General features: G+C 44.4%; 1 protein-coding gene across 1 annotated transcript in view; it reads left to right on the top strand.

Moving 5' to 3' along the window:
* Positions 1 to 18,825, top strand: part of ush2a (Usher syndrome 2A (autosomal recessive, mild)) — a 1,730,413-nt gene that overhangs the window by 1,449,847 nt on the left and 261,741 nt on the right. Inside the window, exons 57-58 of the mRNA XM_072506478.1 lie at positions 20 to 218; positions 14,638 to 14,745. Of these exons, the coding sequence (XP_072362579.1) occupies positions 20 to 218; positions 14,638 to 14,745 (307 nt within the window). The remainder of the gene's footprint in view (positions 1 to 19; positions 219 to 14,637; positions 14,746 to 18,825) is intronic.

Genomic DNA, 18,825 nt, shown 5'->3' with positions numbered 1-18,825 from the left:
ATCTTTTTTCATGTCATAGGTTATTGCAGCAACTGCCCAAGGAGTCCCTGAAAATGTCTATTCCCCAACAGTGATCTCACTTAATGCAACCTCTTTACTGCTTTTGTGGAGACCACCAACTAAGCCAAATGGTATAATACACGAGTATCAAGTCCACCAGATTGAGACACGGCTGATCTATACAGACAGGACTAATAGGATGAAGTTCATTGTAGCAGGTATGGTCATAAAGTAAAATGATTAATAATTTAATCAGGGGGCCATGGCATAGTGGTAATGTCGCAAGACTAATAATCCCAGGTCTCCAGGGCTCTCTGGGGACCTGGGCCCAAATCCCAGCAAAGCAGATGGTGGAAAAAGAAATCTGAAATTAAAATGTCTCATCATGGCCATGAAACCATTGTCAATTGTCATAAAAACTCACCTGGCTCACTAATGTCCTTTAGGGAAGGAAATCTACAGTCCTCACTGGTCTGGACTATAAATAGCTCTTAATTGCCCTCAGGGATGCTCCATTACTCAATTGTTTTTGTTTGTTTCCATTCTCCATTGGGACATCTGCAGGATTATGGAGATGATAAAACAGGGACCCTATTTTGGGACAAGTTTGCTTTTCCTCATCCTGCACACCCGAACAGATATGCAACAGTAACAGATATAAATTAGCAGTGATTTCAATGAGATAACTTTTGCATAAAGCTTTACCTCTTCTGATCAGAACTGTGCCTGATTGTTACAACGTTGTTAAACGGTTTCTAATTTCAGCAAGCTCTTAACTCTGTTGGTCACATGGGCTATATAGATTCCAAATCGACAAATTTGCAATGCATTAAGATATTTGATAAAATTACCATAAATTTTTTAAAGGAATACAAAACGGTGAAAATAGTTCATTTCAATTCATTAGCTATATCTAAATAAATCTGAATGGTAACCTTGTAATGTTAGTGTATTAAAATGCAGAAGAACCACTATATTCCTTAGGGGTTACGAACAGAGAGATAAAAGTGCAATCTGTTTGAAGTATGACCTCCGATAATTGCCATACTTTACGGATACTTACTTATTTTCCATAAACATCCCATATATTTTGCTACTGTCAACCACAAATGAATTATACGCCCATATTTTTCACACGGTGATAGATAAAATGTAACTTTTTACCTTTTAAAGGCTTTGAACAGTTGTCGTAAAATAGTGGATTGTTCCTTTAATCTTCTCCATCACTGTAATATGAGCATCATTTGAAATATTGGTATAAATGGCTTGTAATCCAGTAAATCAATGTACATTTCCTCTGGCATGATTTCTCTTTTTCTGGCTGCTGTGAAGTGTTTTCTGACAGCTTATTTTTAATTACATCTGAGCCTAAGAAACCTGATCTTATAAAGTGTTTCAGGGGGAGAGGGCAGAGTGAGCAGACATGCCATGTGAAATCCAGAAGTCATTCATAATTCTCTTAAGACAAAAAAGCATTAAGTAATTGAGGACAGGAAGTTCTCACTTAATTATTTAGGGTGTTATCAATGCTTTAAGTAAACTGAAGTATTTTCTACTGCCTCACCGAGCCTAATACCTTTGGGACAGGGACAGCAGCCATCATCTTCTCATGTTCTTTAATGCAAATAGTAAATGGCAGCTTGTCAATATCAGACCTTTTTATATCATTTATTACTGAACACTTCCAGTATCCTGTAAAAAACAATTTAGATGACAGTTATGGCATTGTTTCACTTTGTGTTATCAGTATTTAACAAATGGGCCAACTAATACTCCAAAGGAGAATTGCAATGATCATTTGATTTAGATGCTGCTGGAAGGAAGGATGATACTGCCCCCTTCAGCTCAACTATTTTCACAAACATTAAAAGGAGGCACCATGATGCTGAAAGATCTGCTCCACGACCATTTTCTCAATTTATTTTGCCAAAATATGAGAGATGATATTGAAATGATATTGAAATGCATCTCTGCATTACTTTCCCCTCATGCGCCCTGACAAAAATGCTTGATAGATTTTTGGATTCCTCTTCCTTCCATTGCAGTATTTTTGTAAAATGCCACGATGCTGAGAGCACTGCATTTCTTAACTGTCAAACAAACACGTTCTTCTAATTTTGTAGTCGTAAATAAATCAGCAGAGGCCATAAAAATATTAACTTTACTCATAATTTAAATGGGTAACAGACGTCAGTCGACAAAGAAAATAAAGCCCAAATAAACGGGCTGTATTTTCCCATATGCCTGTTGGGATGGAAACTGTGCCTGAGCTGGAGATGCAGACCTATCTCAACTGCATTTCTGAGCCACAGGTTTATTTGCATATGGCAGACAGGCTCCCCAGCAACGTCTGGTAAGAAATTGAATCAAATTTGGGGGCCTGGTGCGACAAGAGAAAACAACAAACATTATGCTGCTGAAAAAGACTTCTGTTTTCTCTCCCAAATTATCAGTTTCAATGGTAGACTTGCATGTAGCCCTATTCTGAGTGGTCCATTCATTATGGTTAACCACGGGAAATGCAATATTGGCTAAATTTCCCTCATTTTAACTTGAATTGTATATGTCCAATGTGACATTTTAGTCTGCCCACCAGGAAATGGCAGTGAGTGGGAGATTTTGCAGAGCGCATCTCTTACAACGATTTGCTTCACAGCTGATCTCAGTCTATCGAAATGACAGTGGGATGCAGGTGGAAAATCTGTGTATGATTTATTTCAAAAGCATTTCTTAAATGTATGGGTTGGTATTGCACAACTACATTATAAAGATAAAGATATCTAAAAATAATGGTTCACTGCTGTTACAAGGTAGTGTTTCATCACCTTATGGAGCCTCCTACTCAAGAAAGCAAATGACAACTAAGGGCACAACTGAAAGCCAAGACTTGCAAAGCTGAATGCTCATATTCTTCAGAATGGAAGGTGATCTGGCACAGTGGCTGGTACATGGAGCACGTGGAACCAAAGAGAAAATGCTGGAAAATCTCAGCAGGTCTGGCAGTATCTGTAGGGAGAGAAAAGAGCTAATGTTTCGAGTCCAGGTGACCCTTTATCAAAGCATGTGGATGTGTACTGGCCTCCACAAGGCCATAAGCACAAAATACTAGTGGGGTTCAGGCCGGCCAGGTTACCTGGTCTCCTGAAGATATGTAAAATCTGCATGAACAACAGGTCTACTCCCGGATTTTGGAGGTCCTGGATGATTTCCATAGCATTGACGGCATGATAACACAGTGGTTAGCACAGTAGCTTCATCTTTCCAAGGTCCCAGGTTCGATTCCCGGCTTGGGTCACTGTCTGTGCGGAGTCTGCACGTTCTCCCCATGTCTGCGTGGGTTTCCTCCGGGAGCTCCGGTTTTCTCCCACAGTTCAAAGATGTGCAGGTTAGGTGGATTGGCCATGCAAACATTGCCCTTGTGTTAGGTCGGGTTGCTGGGTTACGGGGATAGGGTGGAAGTGTCGGCTAAAGTAGGGCGCTCTTTCCAAGAGCCGGTGCAGACTCGATGGGCCAAATGGCCTCCTTCTGCACTGTAAATTCTATGATTCTATGAACAGAAAAGTTTGCATGGGCATGGGCAGGTGGGTGCTAGAGATGCCCTCCTAGTGGTCTTTGCATCTGTTTTCCCACACTGTTGAGATGCCCCTCCACTGATCCCACAATCTCTGGTAGGATTAACAAAGCAGAGAACCACGAGACTCAAACTTGGTGTAACCATTGGAATTCCATCTCAATAAATTTCAAATCTGTTGAGAATTAATGGGCCCAATTTTAACTCTGTCTAAGTGGATGAGTTTTGAATGAGTTAAAATCTCACCAATAAATCGGAACTGAGCGCTCGAAATGAAACTTAAATACCCTGCCTTTCTTGGTGGCCCAGATCTTCTGACCTCCAGAGGTACTGTGGAAGATGCACTGGGGACACCTTAGAAACCCCATACACTGCCTACATGAGAATAGTCAAGGAAGTTTCAAATTCCACTTAGCCTTCCATTCAACTTCCATTCAACCCCACATCTGGAACCCTCCAAAACTCTTCTCATGTTTCTGATTCACTTAGCAGAATTGTTGCTCGGAAAAAAGTAAAAGGTTTAAAACTAGTTCTAACTTCAATGTACTATACGCCTTACAGCCTCCTCACCAAAACTATCTCCTGAACCACCAAGTAACCCCTCACTCCCTCACCACCCAACGTTTTGCTCGCCCTTCAACTCTACTACCCCCAGGGGCAGCAAGGTGATGCAATGGTTAGCACTGGTGCCTCACGGCGCCAAAGTCCCAGGTTCAATCCCGGCTCTGGGTCACTGTCTGTGTGGAGTTTGCACATTCTCCCCGTGTTTGCATTGGTTTCACTCCTACAACCTAAAGATGAATGAATGAAAATTGCTTATTGTCACAAGTAGGCTTCAAATGAAGTTACTGTGAAAAGCCCCTCGTCGCCACATTCCGGAGATGTGCAGGGTAGGTAGATTGGCCACGCTAAATTGCCCCTTAATTGGAAAAAATGAATTGAATGCTGTAAATGTTTTAATAAACTCTACTACCCCTAATCCACACTCCTCCAACTACCCCAACCATCCTATCACTACCTGACTACACCACCACGCTCCAATAATCCCTACACCCCAAGGCGCCAACACTACAAGGGAAGGGCACCAGGAACAGGTTCACTCCACGTTTCTCAGTGATTGACACCCCACTGAAGATTCAGCCCGATGTCTTCTCTATTAAGTGGAACTCCAATAAGGCAATTTTGATTTAGATATTAAAATATCAGCCCTGAAATTGCACATACCACACACCCAGTGGTTATGCTGCTACTGTATCCACTGGCATCCTCCAACACTGCATTCCGGGTACTGGGTCAGTGGGAGGATGCTATGGGCGTGATCCAATGGCCACGCTGCATAGCATGGTCAATAAAAGCCGGCAGACCCTGCTCCCAGGATCTATCCAGCTCACAACGCCTTGCGAGATCTAATGCAATATCACAAAACGTGGCAATGTAAATTCCGCCCATTGTGGGCGGGATCACTTTTTGGCAAATCTGCAAGTTAGAGCGAGACAGTTTGTCTCACTCTAATGTGTGGATTCCAGAGGTAACTGAGTCTTTTGGATTAATCCCCTTCGCCTCGAAGACCTCGGGCGAATGCTGCTCAGCACTGGTCCCCACAAACAGGGGCCAGATGGAACTGTACTAATGGGGGGTCTCCCATGATATTGGAGGCCCTTAGCTGCATGCCCTATGGACAGGATGGTGGCCTGCCACTGCTGATGCCACCTGGGCACCCTGTCAGTGCCAGCCTGGCAGTGCCACCTGAATGCCAGTCTGGCACTGCCAAGGTGCCCAGGTGGCACTGCCAGCAGGCATGGGCACCATGGGCACTGCCAGAGTGCCAGGTTGGCACTGTCAAGGTGTCAAGCTGACATTATTGTGGGTGCGAGATCGGGTCTTGGGTGCCCTGCGTGTGTGTCGGGTGGGGGTGTGGGGGGTCCAGTGACCCTCACATAGTGTGTTAGGGTTGGGGGGGATGTTGGGGATCGCTTCAACGGCCTCGGAGCTCCCCACTGTACAAAACCGGGCTGTGTGTGGCCTCGACCACATGTTCCCCATTCAGGCCCCTTGTACAACTCGAGTTGCGTTGAATGGCCATGTGAGCGGCGGGAATCATGCGGCTAAACGCGCTCGCTGTGGGACTTTTTCCAGTTTGGGAGAATCGCGCCCAAAGTTTGAATAAGTCACATGGATGCAAGTTTCATGTTGGGCACACCTTTAGTGGCAGTTTGCGAGCCACTCCTACTCCTCGAGGAGTTACCCAGACACCCTTCCTGGTTCTGCCTCTGCGCTGATCAGCCCCAAATGGGGAACTGATAGAGGGTAGGAAAAATCTTGTTCGGGCTTCAGCTTTTGACCCAATTGGTGGAGCCGCTTGTGGCCTTGTGAAGGTCAATTTTCCTCCTCTATCTTGGCATTCTGACTGCCATTACTGCAGGTCCCCATCTGTGGACAGCACCTGACAATCTAGCTCATTATTTGCCTTGCGTGGTGTGGTCAGAATTTCTTGCCCTTTCCCAATCAATATAGAAACTCGCAATGTCAAGGTAGAAGCACTTGAACCCTCTTGGAATTTTAGGAACATCCTAAATTTTAATTAAAACCTGAAAAGCATTAAATTAATATTGTATATGAACTTTATTATCTTAATTTACTTAAAACAATATCAAATTTCTGACTCTGGGTTTAATTCCATCTGCATACCTTTTTTAGCATGCCTGTTAACCCATTGAAATCCACTTATATACATTAATCTGTTTACTTTAAATAGGCTACTGTCTGTACTAAAATAGCACAGAAATGAATTTATGCAAAGGTGTTAATAGGTGCGCTAAAAATAGTGGAGCAAGGGAATTGAACGCACTGATCACAAGATGTTTCACACTTCAAAGTTGAAATCAGTGTGTAATATTAATAACAAATTCATCAACACATTAGTATGTATTTGCTTTGTCCAATACTCATTAAAGTAGCAGATGCTTTAATATTTTGTTACTAATATCATAACACAATTCACTTTAACTGATACCACACCTACTGTACTCTTGAAAGACTAGCATGATCTTGGCTGAACAATTGTCTGAAAATTTACCGGGGCCGGGCCGGAGAATCCCCGCAACCGGGCCACGCCGCCCCAACAGCGGCAGAGGATTCTCTGCGGAGCGGAGAATCGGCGTCATTGGTTCCGGTTTGTTTGCCGCGGCGCTGGTCGCGGGCCGCTGTACGTGGCCGGGCCGCCGATTCTCCGGCCCGTATGGGCTGAGCGGCCGCTCTAAAAAGGCAGAGTCCTGCCAGCGCCTTCCATACCTCGTCGCAGCCGGCAGGAACTCTGCGTGCAGGGTCGGGGAGGGCGGCCTGTAGGGGGGGGGGAGGGGTGCTCCGACCCCGGGGTGTGCCTCCGATGGTGTGAACCGCTCCAGCGCTGTGCTGGCCCTCTGTAGGGGCCAGAATCGGTACACCCAGCGGCCCTTTCACTCCCTCGTGAAACACGACGGCGTGGACACTCTGTCGTTGAATGGGAGAATCACGTCCATCTATACTAACAAAGTCATATGCTCCTGATTTTAGCAGGCACACGGAATTTCTTTTTATTCTTCCATGGGCTCTCAAGGGCAATTAGGGATGGGGCAATAAATTTTGGCCTAGCCAGTGACCTAAATCCATGAAAGCATAAAGAAAAAGGATTATTTAAGGACAATGTCCTTAGTATCCACAGGACATCAATGTGCCTTATTCAAACATAGTGTCCCCACACTGACCCCAGTAAACTGGGGATCAGCCTTGGAGAACGTCATTGGATACAAAAGCAGCTCAACCACTGGGTTTGTGGAATTTCAGGGCTGATATCTGAAATTGTGGTACTAATTGCCCTTAAGAGGTTGGTGGTGAGCCAAATGTTGAATTTCTGCAGCCCTTATTGTGTCAGTACACCCAAAGCACTTTTGCCATTGATGTTTCCGGTGCCTAGGACAATGTTGGGTGGGTGGACCTATTTTATTTCTTTTTGACTTTTCTGCAGTTGTTTGGTACAATTGAGTGGGCATGCTAGGCCATTTCAGAAATCAATTAAGAGAGTCAACCACACTGCTATGGGTCTGGAGTCACGTGGAGACCAGACTGGTAAGGATGGCAGATTGCCTTCCCTGAAAAATATTAGTGAACCGGACTGATTTTTACAACAAACCAGTAATTTCAGTCACCATTACTGAGACTAGTTTTTAATTCCAGATTTAGTAATTCATTGAATTGAATTTCCATCCACTGGCTCTGGAGGGATGCAATCCATGTCCCTGAAGCATTAATTGGGGCCTCTGGATTACTAGTCCAGTCATTTTGCCACTATGTCACTATCCCCTTTAATGACCTTGGGCCTGTTTCCCAGACGTCAGGAAATCAGGACTTAGCTGATGAAGGAGCGGCGCTCCGAAAGCTAGTGATTAGAAACAAACCTGTTGAACTTTAACCTGGTGTTGTAAGACTTCATACTGCGCCCACCCCAGTCCAACGCCGGCATCTCCACATCAGGAAATCAAGCAACTGAAGGAAGGAGGGAACTACTTGGTTTAGAGGTTAAGAAATTTTCCAGCATTGCTTCTGGGACAGGAGGATCATGTGTGCTTCTCCCCTGCATCCTGAGCTAACAAGCTGTGATTTCTCTCTGTGTTTTGAGGCTGTCCCACAATCTCACCCCCTGCTCTGAGATCTATTCCTCCCATGGATCTCTCCCTTTACCCCTCTAGGATCTCTTCCCCCTCTCTAGTCTCCAGCAGAGCTTGTATCCTGAACAACCAACCAATTTCTTGGCCAGCTGTCAGGTGGGAGACAGAGGAAATGAAAGCAGTTGCAGAGAATTTTCTGCCACAGTTTTAATCAAGGAACTGACGAGGCAAGAGAATGACTCAAATACGGGGTCAAACTTGGATGCTCTTTGCTAGCATTAATAACATGGTGATGGCCTTCAAAATGGGGACCTGCTAACTCTGGCATTATAGCTCGCTCCTTTGTAAAAGAGGCCCACTGCTGGGTGTCCAAAGCTCCCATTTGGTTCAGGCAATAAACCTTTTTTTATGTGGAAATTGCTGTCTACTCATTGTTTCAAGGTAAGAACTGATCAATTCCCTGAGAGATTGAGTTGAGGAAGTCTTCTAAAGGCAATTATTTTTATACACTTTGGAAGAACAGGAGTATGTCTACTGATTCCACAAAAAAATAAGTGGAATTCCACCTGGCCCCAGAACGTCCATTCTCTGTGGTGACCCTCACTGCCCCCACCCAGATTTGCCTTGCTGGTGGCTGAATTCAATCTCATAACTGCATTGGGATGCGTGTCGAGCTTGAATGATACAAGAGCACCAAAATGACAGTGGCCATTGAATTGGGAGTTTTCAAAGCAGACTGAAATCTAAGGTATGGGTAGAGATGTATGGAACTGAAAAGAGTTACAAAAGTAGGAAGGAGCAGGCTATGGAGGATTTTTTTTATCCATTCAAGATAATGAATGGATTATTCATTATACTGGATACCCCAGCATTTGTTGCTCATCACTAATTGCCATTGAGAAGGTGGTGGTGAGCTGCCTTCTTGAAACGTTAGTGTTTGTGGTGTAGGTACACCCACAGTGCAGTTAGGGAGGACATTTCAAGATTTTGACCCAGCAACAGTGAAGGAAAGGTGATATATTTCCAAGTCAGGATAGTTAGTGGCTTTGAGGGGAACTTCCAGGTAGTGGTGTTCCCAGGTATCTGCTGCTCTTGTCATTCTAGATGGTAGTGGTCATAGGTGTGGTATGTGCTGCCTAAAGCGCCTTGGTGAGTTACTGCAGTGCATCTTGTAGATGTTCCACATTGCTGCTACTATGTGTTGGTGGTGGAGGGAGTGAATATTTGTGGGTGGGGTGCCAATCAAGCGGGTTACTTTGTCCTGGATGGTGTTGAGCTTCTTGAGTGTTGTTGGGTTGCACTCATCCAGGCAAGCAGAGAGTATTCCATCAGGCTCCTGATTTGTGTCTTGTAGATTGTTGACAGGCTATAGGTGTCGGGAGGTGAGTTACACACCGCAGGATTCCTAGCCTCTGACCTTCTCTTTTAGCCACAATATTTATATGGCCGGTGTAGTTCAATATTTGGTCAATGGTAACCCCAATGATGTTGATCAGTGCACACACCCCAGTCGATCGCCCAAAAGGTAAAAATTTGAAATGAAATCAAGATGAATTACAGCTGGCCGAATTGATATTGCCCATTTTTACACCATTGCCGAAAGTCAAAATTCCCCCCAAGAATTTTTTTCTAAAGGGTTTGATTAAAGTTCTTTAGTCAACTGCAAAGTTTAACTGTTTCGAAATGTCAGCTCGTTAAGTTCATTTTTGGAGTCTTCAAAGCAGCAGACTCAAATCCAAGGTATGCGTAGAGAGGGTTTATGGACTGAAAGGGGTTACTAAAATAGGGAGGAACAGGCTATGGAGGAATTTCAAAGCAAAGAGGTGGAGATGGGAGGCCAATGCAGATCAGTGAAAATGGGCGTGATGAGGAAATAGGGCTTGGTACAAGATAAGGTAGGGGCAGCAGAGTTTTGGATGAGCTGAAGTTATGGTAGGCTTGCAAAGAAAGGTTTGGGTTAACCTAATCTGCAGGTGACCAAAGCCAGTTTGGAGATTTCAGTAGCAGATGGGCCGATGTGGGGAGAGGGCAGCGAACAATATCATGGGTGTGGAAGGCAGTCTGGTAGCCAATATACGAGGTTGAAAACGCAGCTTGGGAATGAACTGAAAATTACGCTCTCTTCTGTGTTTAATGACAAATAATAAAAGTTTCATCTCTTGATATTAGTAGTGTATTTTTTTATTGAATTATGACCCCACTCTTACTCTGCTGCGATTAGATACATTGTTCCTGTTCCCCATTCTTGCGACTTGAAAGCCCCTGAAAGCTCATGTAAATTAAGTAAAGAATATTTATCGACTGCCTTAAAATGGCATTCTACGTCAAAGAATATAAAAGGTCCTTGAGACCACAAGTAAACAAAAACAATCAAATTCTGTTCAGACAGCTCACTTTCCAACTTACTACTCAAATGAATATGAAATAAATCCTCAGAACGGCAATAGTTAATAGGTTGACAGTACAGCAGCATTTAATCCCCTATTAGTTCTTCCTCTTTATTGTTGTACTGGCCATTTTTTTCATTTTAAAATTATGCAACACTGTTGTGTAGTCAGCACATTATAAACAGCCTGATAAATTTGTGTCATGGTCTGACTCTGATGGAAACGATTAGTGAAAATTAAACAAATCTGAGGCCTGAAACAAATTGGATAGAAAAACAGAACATTGATTAAGCATCATTATCACTCTGTAAATCGATGGATATTGCAAGAATGCAATGATTGGAACTTAAAGAAAGTTCAACAAATCAGTTTCAGGCTCTATAAAGTAACCTGAATACAATAAATGCTGGAAGCAGCTTCAATTTATTTTGAATGCTTTGAGTTCAAAGTAAAATACAACATTTGTAGATTTTTATTTATCAATTTAATATTTACTTTGCATCAAAGGAGGAAGTATCTCCACAGGTAATATTATCACTGCTTTTTGTGCCTTTGTGAATTTTTCCAATTACCAAATATTTTGATCTGTTTTTCAATTATAATTTCAGTGCTAACTTGCGTCAGCTTTCTGTGCATTAGTAGCCTCAACCCGTTTCTGAAATTAATTTCATCTTACTCTCTTACCACAAATCACAAAAGGAGTTATTTTCCTTCCGCTTGTCTGCTTTGGATTTGGACCTTTCTTTCAAGAGTGAAATTTTACACTGTTTAAGCCATCATGCAAACCACTCTCTGCAGCTTCCCTTTAAATAACTGCAGGTACAATTGTTCTTGATTGATATAATTTAGTGAGATGGTTGAGGTTCTGGAGCGATGACCTAAGAAATGTGACATCTGCCCAAAATATGCAAGCAACCGTAATGCAGCCACTTAATCAGCATTGTACCCAAAACAAAGTCAGCCAATGGCCTCCTTTGAGTGTTACTGGTGAATTATGGCCACTAAACATATGCAACGTGGGTACAGAAGTTGTTGGATTCCTTCAGACATTCTGCCTACCACACAATTGAGCAACAGTGTATGAATTTCAGTGTGATGCAGGTACGTAAGCCGTACATCCCAGTGATTGGCTGACTGAATAACATGTTCCTTTGGTTGTTTGTAACAAGCGGAGTACAGACTGTACTGAGCGGACGGTGCAGGCTCGATGGACCGAATGGCTTCCTTCTGCACTGAAAATTCTATGATCCTATGAACCAGCTCGTGCTTACAAAACCCAAAATAAAATGCCTATTAGATGTGATTCTGCGATTAGGCAGCAGTTGTTAAACAATCCTGAGTGTCAATAGCTACACTATCAACCAATTTATGATAATCAGTTATGGCTCATTTAAACTTGCAGGAAGTGACATACATTTATAAGCAGGGACCCAATCTCTGCAGACAAAATAGATATATTCAAGCCTTGCACATTTTTTGAATTCCCAGGGAGCTTGGGAAATCTATAATTAGTTCCCTGTTTCTTTCTCCATGGCAATATCTCAGGCAATCAGAGTCAAATTACCAACCAATCAGCACCCTTTTCTCCTGTGAAACAAGTCGTTGGGATCATTTGAGTTTTGGCATTCTTGCAATTATCCTGTTGAGTGCATGATGAAAAGCTACGGCAACATGTCTCTCTTTTCCACAATATTCACGTTCTGTACTACCAAATTCATCTACTGTTTTGATTTATAACAATCCGAATAATGGGTTCAATTAAAAATGTATGGTTTGATGATCAAAGCACAATTTGAGGCATTAAACTGATTATGTAGTGGAAAATATACCATGATCATGTAATTTGAAGATTCTCTGGAACTCCTCAGGTCACGATCTGGGTGGTTACATTGGGATGGTATCTCTTTAGCATGGACCAGACTTAAGCAAGGCCAACTTCTCGTATGTCTTCATCGCACCTTCCTTTTTCTGGAGGACACTCAAGTACTCACCTGCCAGTTGAGGAGAATTTCCCAGGCCTGACCTGATCTCATAGTCCTACCTGCAGCGGGGAAGGGGTGGCGGAGGGCATTGGTAGTCAAGACCAGTTGTTGTTGGTCCTGTCAGGTTCAGGAGTAAGAGCTCCTGATTTAAGTCTCTCAACACTTGGTCTGACCCCCAATCAAACTTACCTTGTCGACAGAGAATGCGTCTAACATTAGGCATCCAGAAAATTCCCAGAATCAAAGCAGGAAAGCAACGGATCCGCCACAGAATTTCAGTCTCATGGATTTTTAGTGAAAATAATATTTGGTGAGGATTGTACTGACTGAAAAATTCTGCATTTCGTACAAAGAATGCACTGCATAAGTTGAAGACTAAGAATTAAAAAGTAACTACAAACACTCTTGATGGAAGTTTGGAACAGATAGAACAATATAATTTATACTGCAGCACTTGAAAGATGACCTGTGGAGGGAAAGGCGTAAAGTGTTAGGTGATTAATTTAAACATTCAATCTGAAAGCCTTCTTAAAATCAATAAAATTCATTGTTTTTAGGAGAGCAGAAAGCATCTCTTGAGACCTGATGCACAAAGAACAATATGCAAATTTGTAGACACTTACTACACACACTTTAACATACATCAAACACTTTGTTATGACATTCTGGGCTAGGGCACGGTAATTTCCAGCCGCCCTTGACCCAGAGTTGCAACACAATTGAATTAATAAAATAATTTTTAGAAAAATAGCCAAAGTCTTTGGCCGTTGGCTGCCCAATAATTACAGTCACCAGGTTTGTCAATTTAAACACAATTACATTTTATTTCTAACAAGAACTATAATGAAGTGTGCAGCTAATACAACTGGTGAACTATTATCTAATTTCTAATCCACCATTTGAACTTGTCCCCACCCTTTATACACACACACAAGGCAGACACACACAGAGGGAAGGAGAGGGGTGCAAAACAAAATGATGATAAAAGTAAAAGATAAGAGTTGTTGCTTCATATGGTTGTTTCTAGCACACCTTACTTCAACCCCGGCTTTCAGTTTGAGATTTACACTGTAGATTCATTCATTCAGGTTCTCTGTGGGTTCAGAAATACTTCAACTCAATGCCTTTCTGGAGAGAGACAGAAGAGAGGGAGCATCTCTTTGTCTGTTTGTGTGCAGGCCTCAACTCTGCTTTCCTTAGTTCTTTGGAAATCAACCCACTCAGGCAGGATCCAATCACCACTTGTTACCAGGCAGTATACAGCAGTTTTTGCTAATTCTTTAGCCTCCATCAACCAATCGAACTGAGTCCCACCACAGCTCTTGGGTGTCACAAAGTCTGAGCTTTGCTGTCCAAAGTTAGCAGCACCATGTACAATGTTGCAAATTGTTGAATTCTTCATTCTCTCTGCTACTTGACTGAAAGATACATGTCCATTAAGCATCCATAGATTAAAATGAATAATGGCAAATATAAAGAAAGGACAAATAGGGAATCAACATGGAGACGCTTACAATGTGCAACTGCTATAATGTAGAATTTATCTATCAAGCTGATGGTGCAAGTAATTTTTGTGTGTTCCAAATAGAATTCACTCATATAAACAGTGCATATTGATTAAATGTTCCACCAAAAAGCCATAAAACCCAGGGCATAAGTTGGGTCAATATATAAATGACACCTCCCCTCCAACTGCACACTATAGTGATTTGTTGAAATTCTGGAATTAGGTGAAAATACTAGAAGTAATACTGGTATACAGATCATTCCTGCTTAGGGGACATAAAATGATGCATGGAGGTGCAACGTGAGCACCAGCAGCAGAATTTCTGTGAGGGTTCTCCTGATCTGCTGTCATAAATTTGGCAGCCGTTCAGAAGAAACCGCAGAGAAATGGCATAAACCAAGGGAGATTGGGAGAAACACTGGGCAAGATACAACTCACTTCATGACAGTTATCGAACACAATGGTAATGGTGCATCCATGATTGTAAGCATTAGATGAGCATAAGTAATATTGAATGTAAGTCATGAATTGTCTCTGTTTGTTGCAGATCTCCAGCCGCACACAAGCTACACTTTCACAGTGACTGCGTGTACTTCTGTTGGATGCAGTACAAGCCAGCCAGCAACAGGCAGGACTCTGCCAGCTTCGCCAGAAGGTATGAGAAATAATTGCAGCATTTAAGTAAGGTTTTTTTATGAGCAAATTTGGGGTCTGGAACACGGTGCTGCATAATCTCAGTTTGCAGCTTTGATCCTGGTTTAGTATGTCAAAATCAGGTCACAAAATTCCCCATCTTGTGTCTATGATGTAACCATGTCAGCCTGACAAGTCAGAGGTTTTGGTTGACTGAAAAAATGGCTTTTTTTAAAAACATGCTTTCACCTCCAAAATGCACAGTGGGAGCTAGGATAAAGAAGAAACTAGGTAAGTAGAACAATTTAACCTTCATTTTACAGTGAGGAACAGCTAAAATGATAATTTAGGTTAGACAGAAAGTAAAGCAAAAGCAAAAGAATGATGAGGCTGGTGGGGGAAAGAACAAAGAATAGGGTATATGAAATGAAGATTGTGAACAGAAGTAAAGAGACATTTTAACTTGAGTGATTCCAGCGCAAAACCATTCCACCAAATTAATTTCTTACCTATCAACGACAGAAGGACAATGTTAGCAGTTTTAACCACTATTATTTAATTGTCACCAGTCCGTTTTCCTAAAGACTGAAGCAGGAGCAGACTTACAATGAAACACACAGCCCTGCAGCATGGGCCCCAGCCAATGGACGGCCCATATTGAGAGGTGGCTGGGAGTGTGTCCCCAAAAGTCAATGCCTGCCTCTGCTGCAAAGCCTTCATCGAGGCGAGGAGGAGGCACTGGCCAACAGCCAAGGAGACTCTCAACCTCCAGGCTAGGGCTGAGAAGGTGGGGCAACCGACCAAAAAGAACAGAGGCCCCCAAGCCAGATAGCCAGCAACACACACGGTCATCGAGGGTCAAGGCTGAAGGTCTGGCCACCCGAGCGAGAGCCAAGGAGTGAGGTGTAAAGAAGGCCATGCAAGCACTGGCCTTGTGTCTCGGGCAATAGGGGAGCAGCGGGAGCGAAGTGACTCGACCAAAGTCAGAGACCAGCCAAGCAGAGCTGAGAGTAAGAGGGCTGGGCCGGGCAGCAACCGGATGGAGCAGCGAGAGCGAGAGACAGCAAAGGCCAGGCCAATTAGCTAGCAGCAGAGCCAGGCAGTCAGCCAGGAGCATACATGGATGTCGGGACTCGAGGCTTGGCCACCCAAGCGAGACCGGATCAGTAGTCGGGAGGTGTAAATAAGGGCAGGTAAGCGCCGTTGCCGTGACTCGGAGAACTGGGGAGCAATGGCCAGCAGGAACGAGGCGACTCGACCAAGCAGCCAGGCTGAGAGTGAGAGGGCTGGTCTGGGCAGCAACCCGACTGGGCAGCGAGGGCAATATTTTGGGTTTCTGTACCTTGCATTGTGTGAGTTGAGGGTGGGCAGGGTCAGAGGGCATTAACGTCAATTGGCATGGGGGCTCAAGACATTAGGGTGATATCCAACTTCATTGAGAGTGGGATTCAACATCATTGGGGCCAGCCGTCACATCACCAGGGGGCAGTGCATGATGTGCGTCTCTCGCAAAGAGGGAGAGTGCAGGGACCCCAAAAGTGTAATTCTGCCTCTGGGCAGGAAAGGTTACAGAATGGCAGCTACTGAGAATTGGGACGTATCAAGTGACTGTCAGCTTCGAGTTCAGTGACTGGGGAGGAATTACCTGAGGGCTTGGTGAATTGGGACAAAATGTCCAAGATACAAAGGCTGCAACAATCCACTTGCCTGGGTGAGTGCGCCTCCAAAAACACTCCAACAATGCTCAGCAGTTTCCTTGATTAGACCCATTTTAAAATGCAATTGGGATGGTATCGAAAAAATAGGATGTGATTCACATAAATTCATGAGGCCATCATCTGTCTTGTGCAAGGATCCCCCCCCCCCACCCCACCCCCAGCTGCCTGGTTTCCATTAATACCATCCAGGTAAAGTAGCCCATTTGATTGGCATACCAACTTAAACATTCATTCATTCCTTCGCTGATGTATGATGGCAGCAGTTTTTCTTATATATACAGTGCACTCTGCACTTCCCCAAGCCTTCTTCGACAGCAACTTCTAAACCTGGGACCTCTCTCAGCTAGAATAACAGGTGTAGAGATGCATGGGAACACAACGACCTGAAGTTGCCGTCCAAGCCATACACTAGCCTGACTTGGAACTACATTGCCTTTCTTTCACTGTCACCGGATCAATGCTCTGGAACTCCCTTCTCAGTGGTACTGTGGGTATGCAAGCAACCAATGGACTGCAGTTCAAGAAGGCAGCTCACCGCCTTCAAGGTAGTTCGGGGTGAGCAACAAATGCTGACCTCACCAACGTCACCAACAGTCCATGAAAAAAAAAAATAATAATAATCTCTGTGGGGCTCAGAGAAGAACTCCTATACCTCCTGATCCCACAAAGGAACGTTTCTGACCCAGCAAAGTATCTTTACTTCCTTCCTATAAACTGTTCATATGCCGTAATCTGCCAGGAGAAGCTCCCTTGATCTGTCCTAGGTCAAAATAATAATAATAATCACTTATTGTGACAAGTAGGCTTCAATGAAGTTACTGTGAAAAGCTCCTAGTCGCCACATTCTGGCGCCTGTTCGGGGAGGCCGGAACAGGAATTGAACCCGCGCTGCTGGTCTTGTTCTGCATTACAAGCCAGCTGTTTAGCCCACTGTGCTAAATCAGCCCTTGCAATTGGGATCAAGAAATAAGATATGATTTACTTAACTTTATCAGGTCCTCATCTGTCTTGTGCAAGGACCTCAGCTGCCTGGTTTCCATCAAAACCCATCCAGTGTTTCTTTTTGGTAACTGTTGATAACAATTGATTTGTAAAAGTATATTTTAGTTTTGTTGGGTTAGAATTACAGCAATAAAGCTACATTGATATTTGAGTAACTTTCTTACCATAATAATAATGTTTAATTACAGTGTCTGAATTTAAGAAGCAGTAATAGTGGTTGGCCAGTGGACAGATATTTCTCTGGACCTTTTGGTAATCTGCGGGTTAATTTCAAGTGATTGTAATTCATGAAAGACTTCAACATAAGTAAATGTGTCTTAATTCAGCACAAAGTTAAGACAGAACCATTTTTCAGATGAATTCAATTTTAAAAGACTTTATGGGTGTGCAAATGCAAGGATTGCCTTTGCCTTCCTGTATAAGTGGAGTCAGAGCTGTTTAAATATTGTTTTCTTTTCTTTAAATAAAGTTTGTTCATAAAAATAACCAAGCCCTATTTCTTATATTATCACTCCTGGAAAGGAACAATCTTTCCGAAACGCCTTAAAAAATTAAAACGTTTGCATCTCTGGATCGCATTAGACATGCGAAATTCTCCCCCAACGGCGGGATGCCCGCCGACTGGCGCCAAAGACGGCGCAAATCAGACGGGCATCGCGCCGACAAAAAGGTGCGGAAGTCTCCGCATCTTTGGCGGCCTAGCCCCAACATTGAGGGGCTAGGCCGACGCCGGAGGGATTTCCGCCCCGCCAGCTGGCGGAAATGGCGTTTGTTGCCCCGCCAGCTGGCGCGGAAATGCGGCGCATGCGCAGGAGCGTCAGCGGCCGCTGTCAGTTTCCCAGCGCATGCGCGGGAGCGTCAGCGGCCGCTGTCAGATTCCCGCGCATGCGCAGTGGGGAGAGTCACTTCCGCCTCCGCCATGGTGGAGGCCGTGGCGGAGGCGGAAGGGAAAGAGTGCCCCCACGGCACAGGCCCGCCCGTGGATCGGTGGGCCCCGATCGCAGGCCAGGCCACCGTGGGGGCACCCCCCGGGGTCAGATCGCCCCGCGCCCCCCCCCCCAGGACCCCGGAGCCCGCCCACGCCGCCTGGTCCCGCCGGTAAATACCAGGTTTGATTTACGCCGGCGGGACAGGCAATTCCTGGGCGGGACTTCGGCCCATCCGGGCCGGAGAATCCAGCGGGGGGTCCCGCCAACCGGCGCGGCCGGATTCCCGCCCCCGCCCAATCTCCGGGAGCGGAGACTTCGGCGGGGGCGGGGGCGGGATTCACGGCGGCCAACGGCCATTCTCCGACCCGGCGGGGGGTCGGAGAATGACGCCCTAGATCTTGCGAGTCATTGCGAGTAAGTTAGAGGTCTCCCCCCTCTCTTCGGCCACACTGC

This window comes from Scyliorhinus torazame, chromosome 1 (genome assembly GCF_047496885.1).
Source record: "Scyliorhinus torazame isolate Kashiwa2021f chromosome 1, sScyTor2.1, whole genome shotgun sequence".
Classification (NCBI taxonomy): domain Eukaryota; kingdom Metazoa; phylum Chordata; class Chondrichthyes; order Carcharhiniformes; family Scyliorhinidae; genus Scyliorhinus; species Scyliorhinus torazame.
The sequence above is the reverse complement of the archived record's forward strand: the minus strand, read 5'-3'. Positions and strand labels throughout refer to the sequence as shown.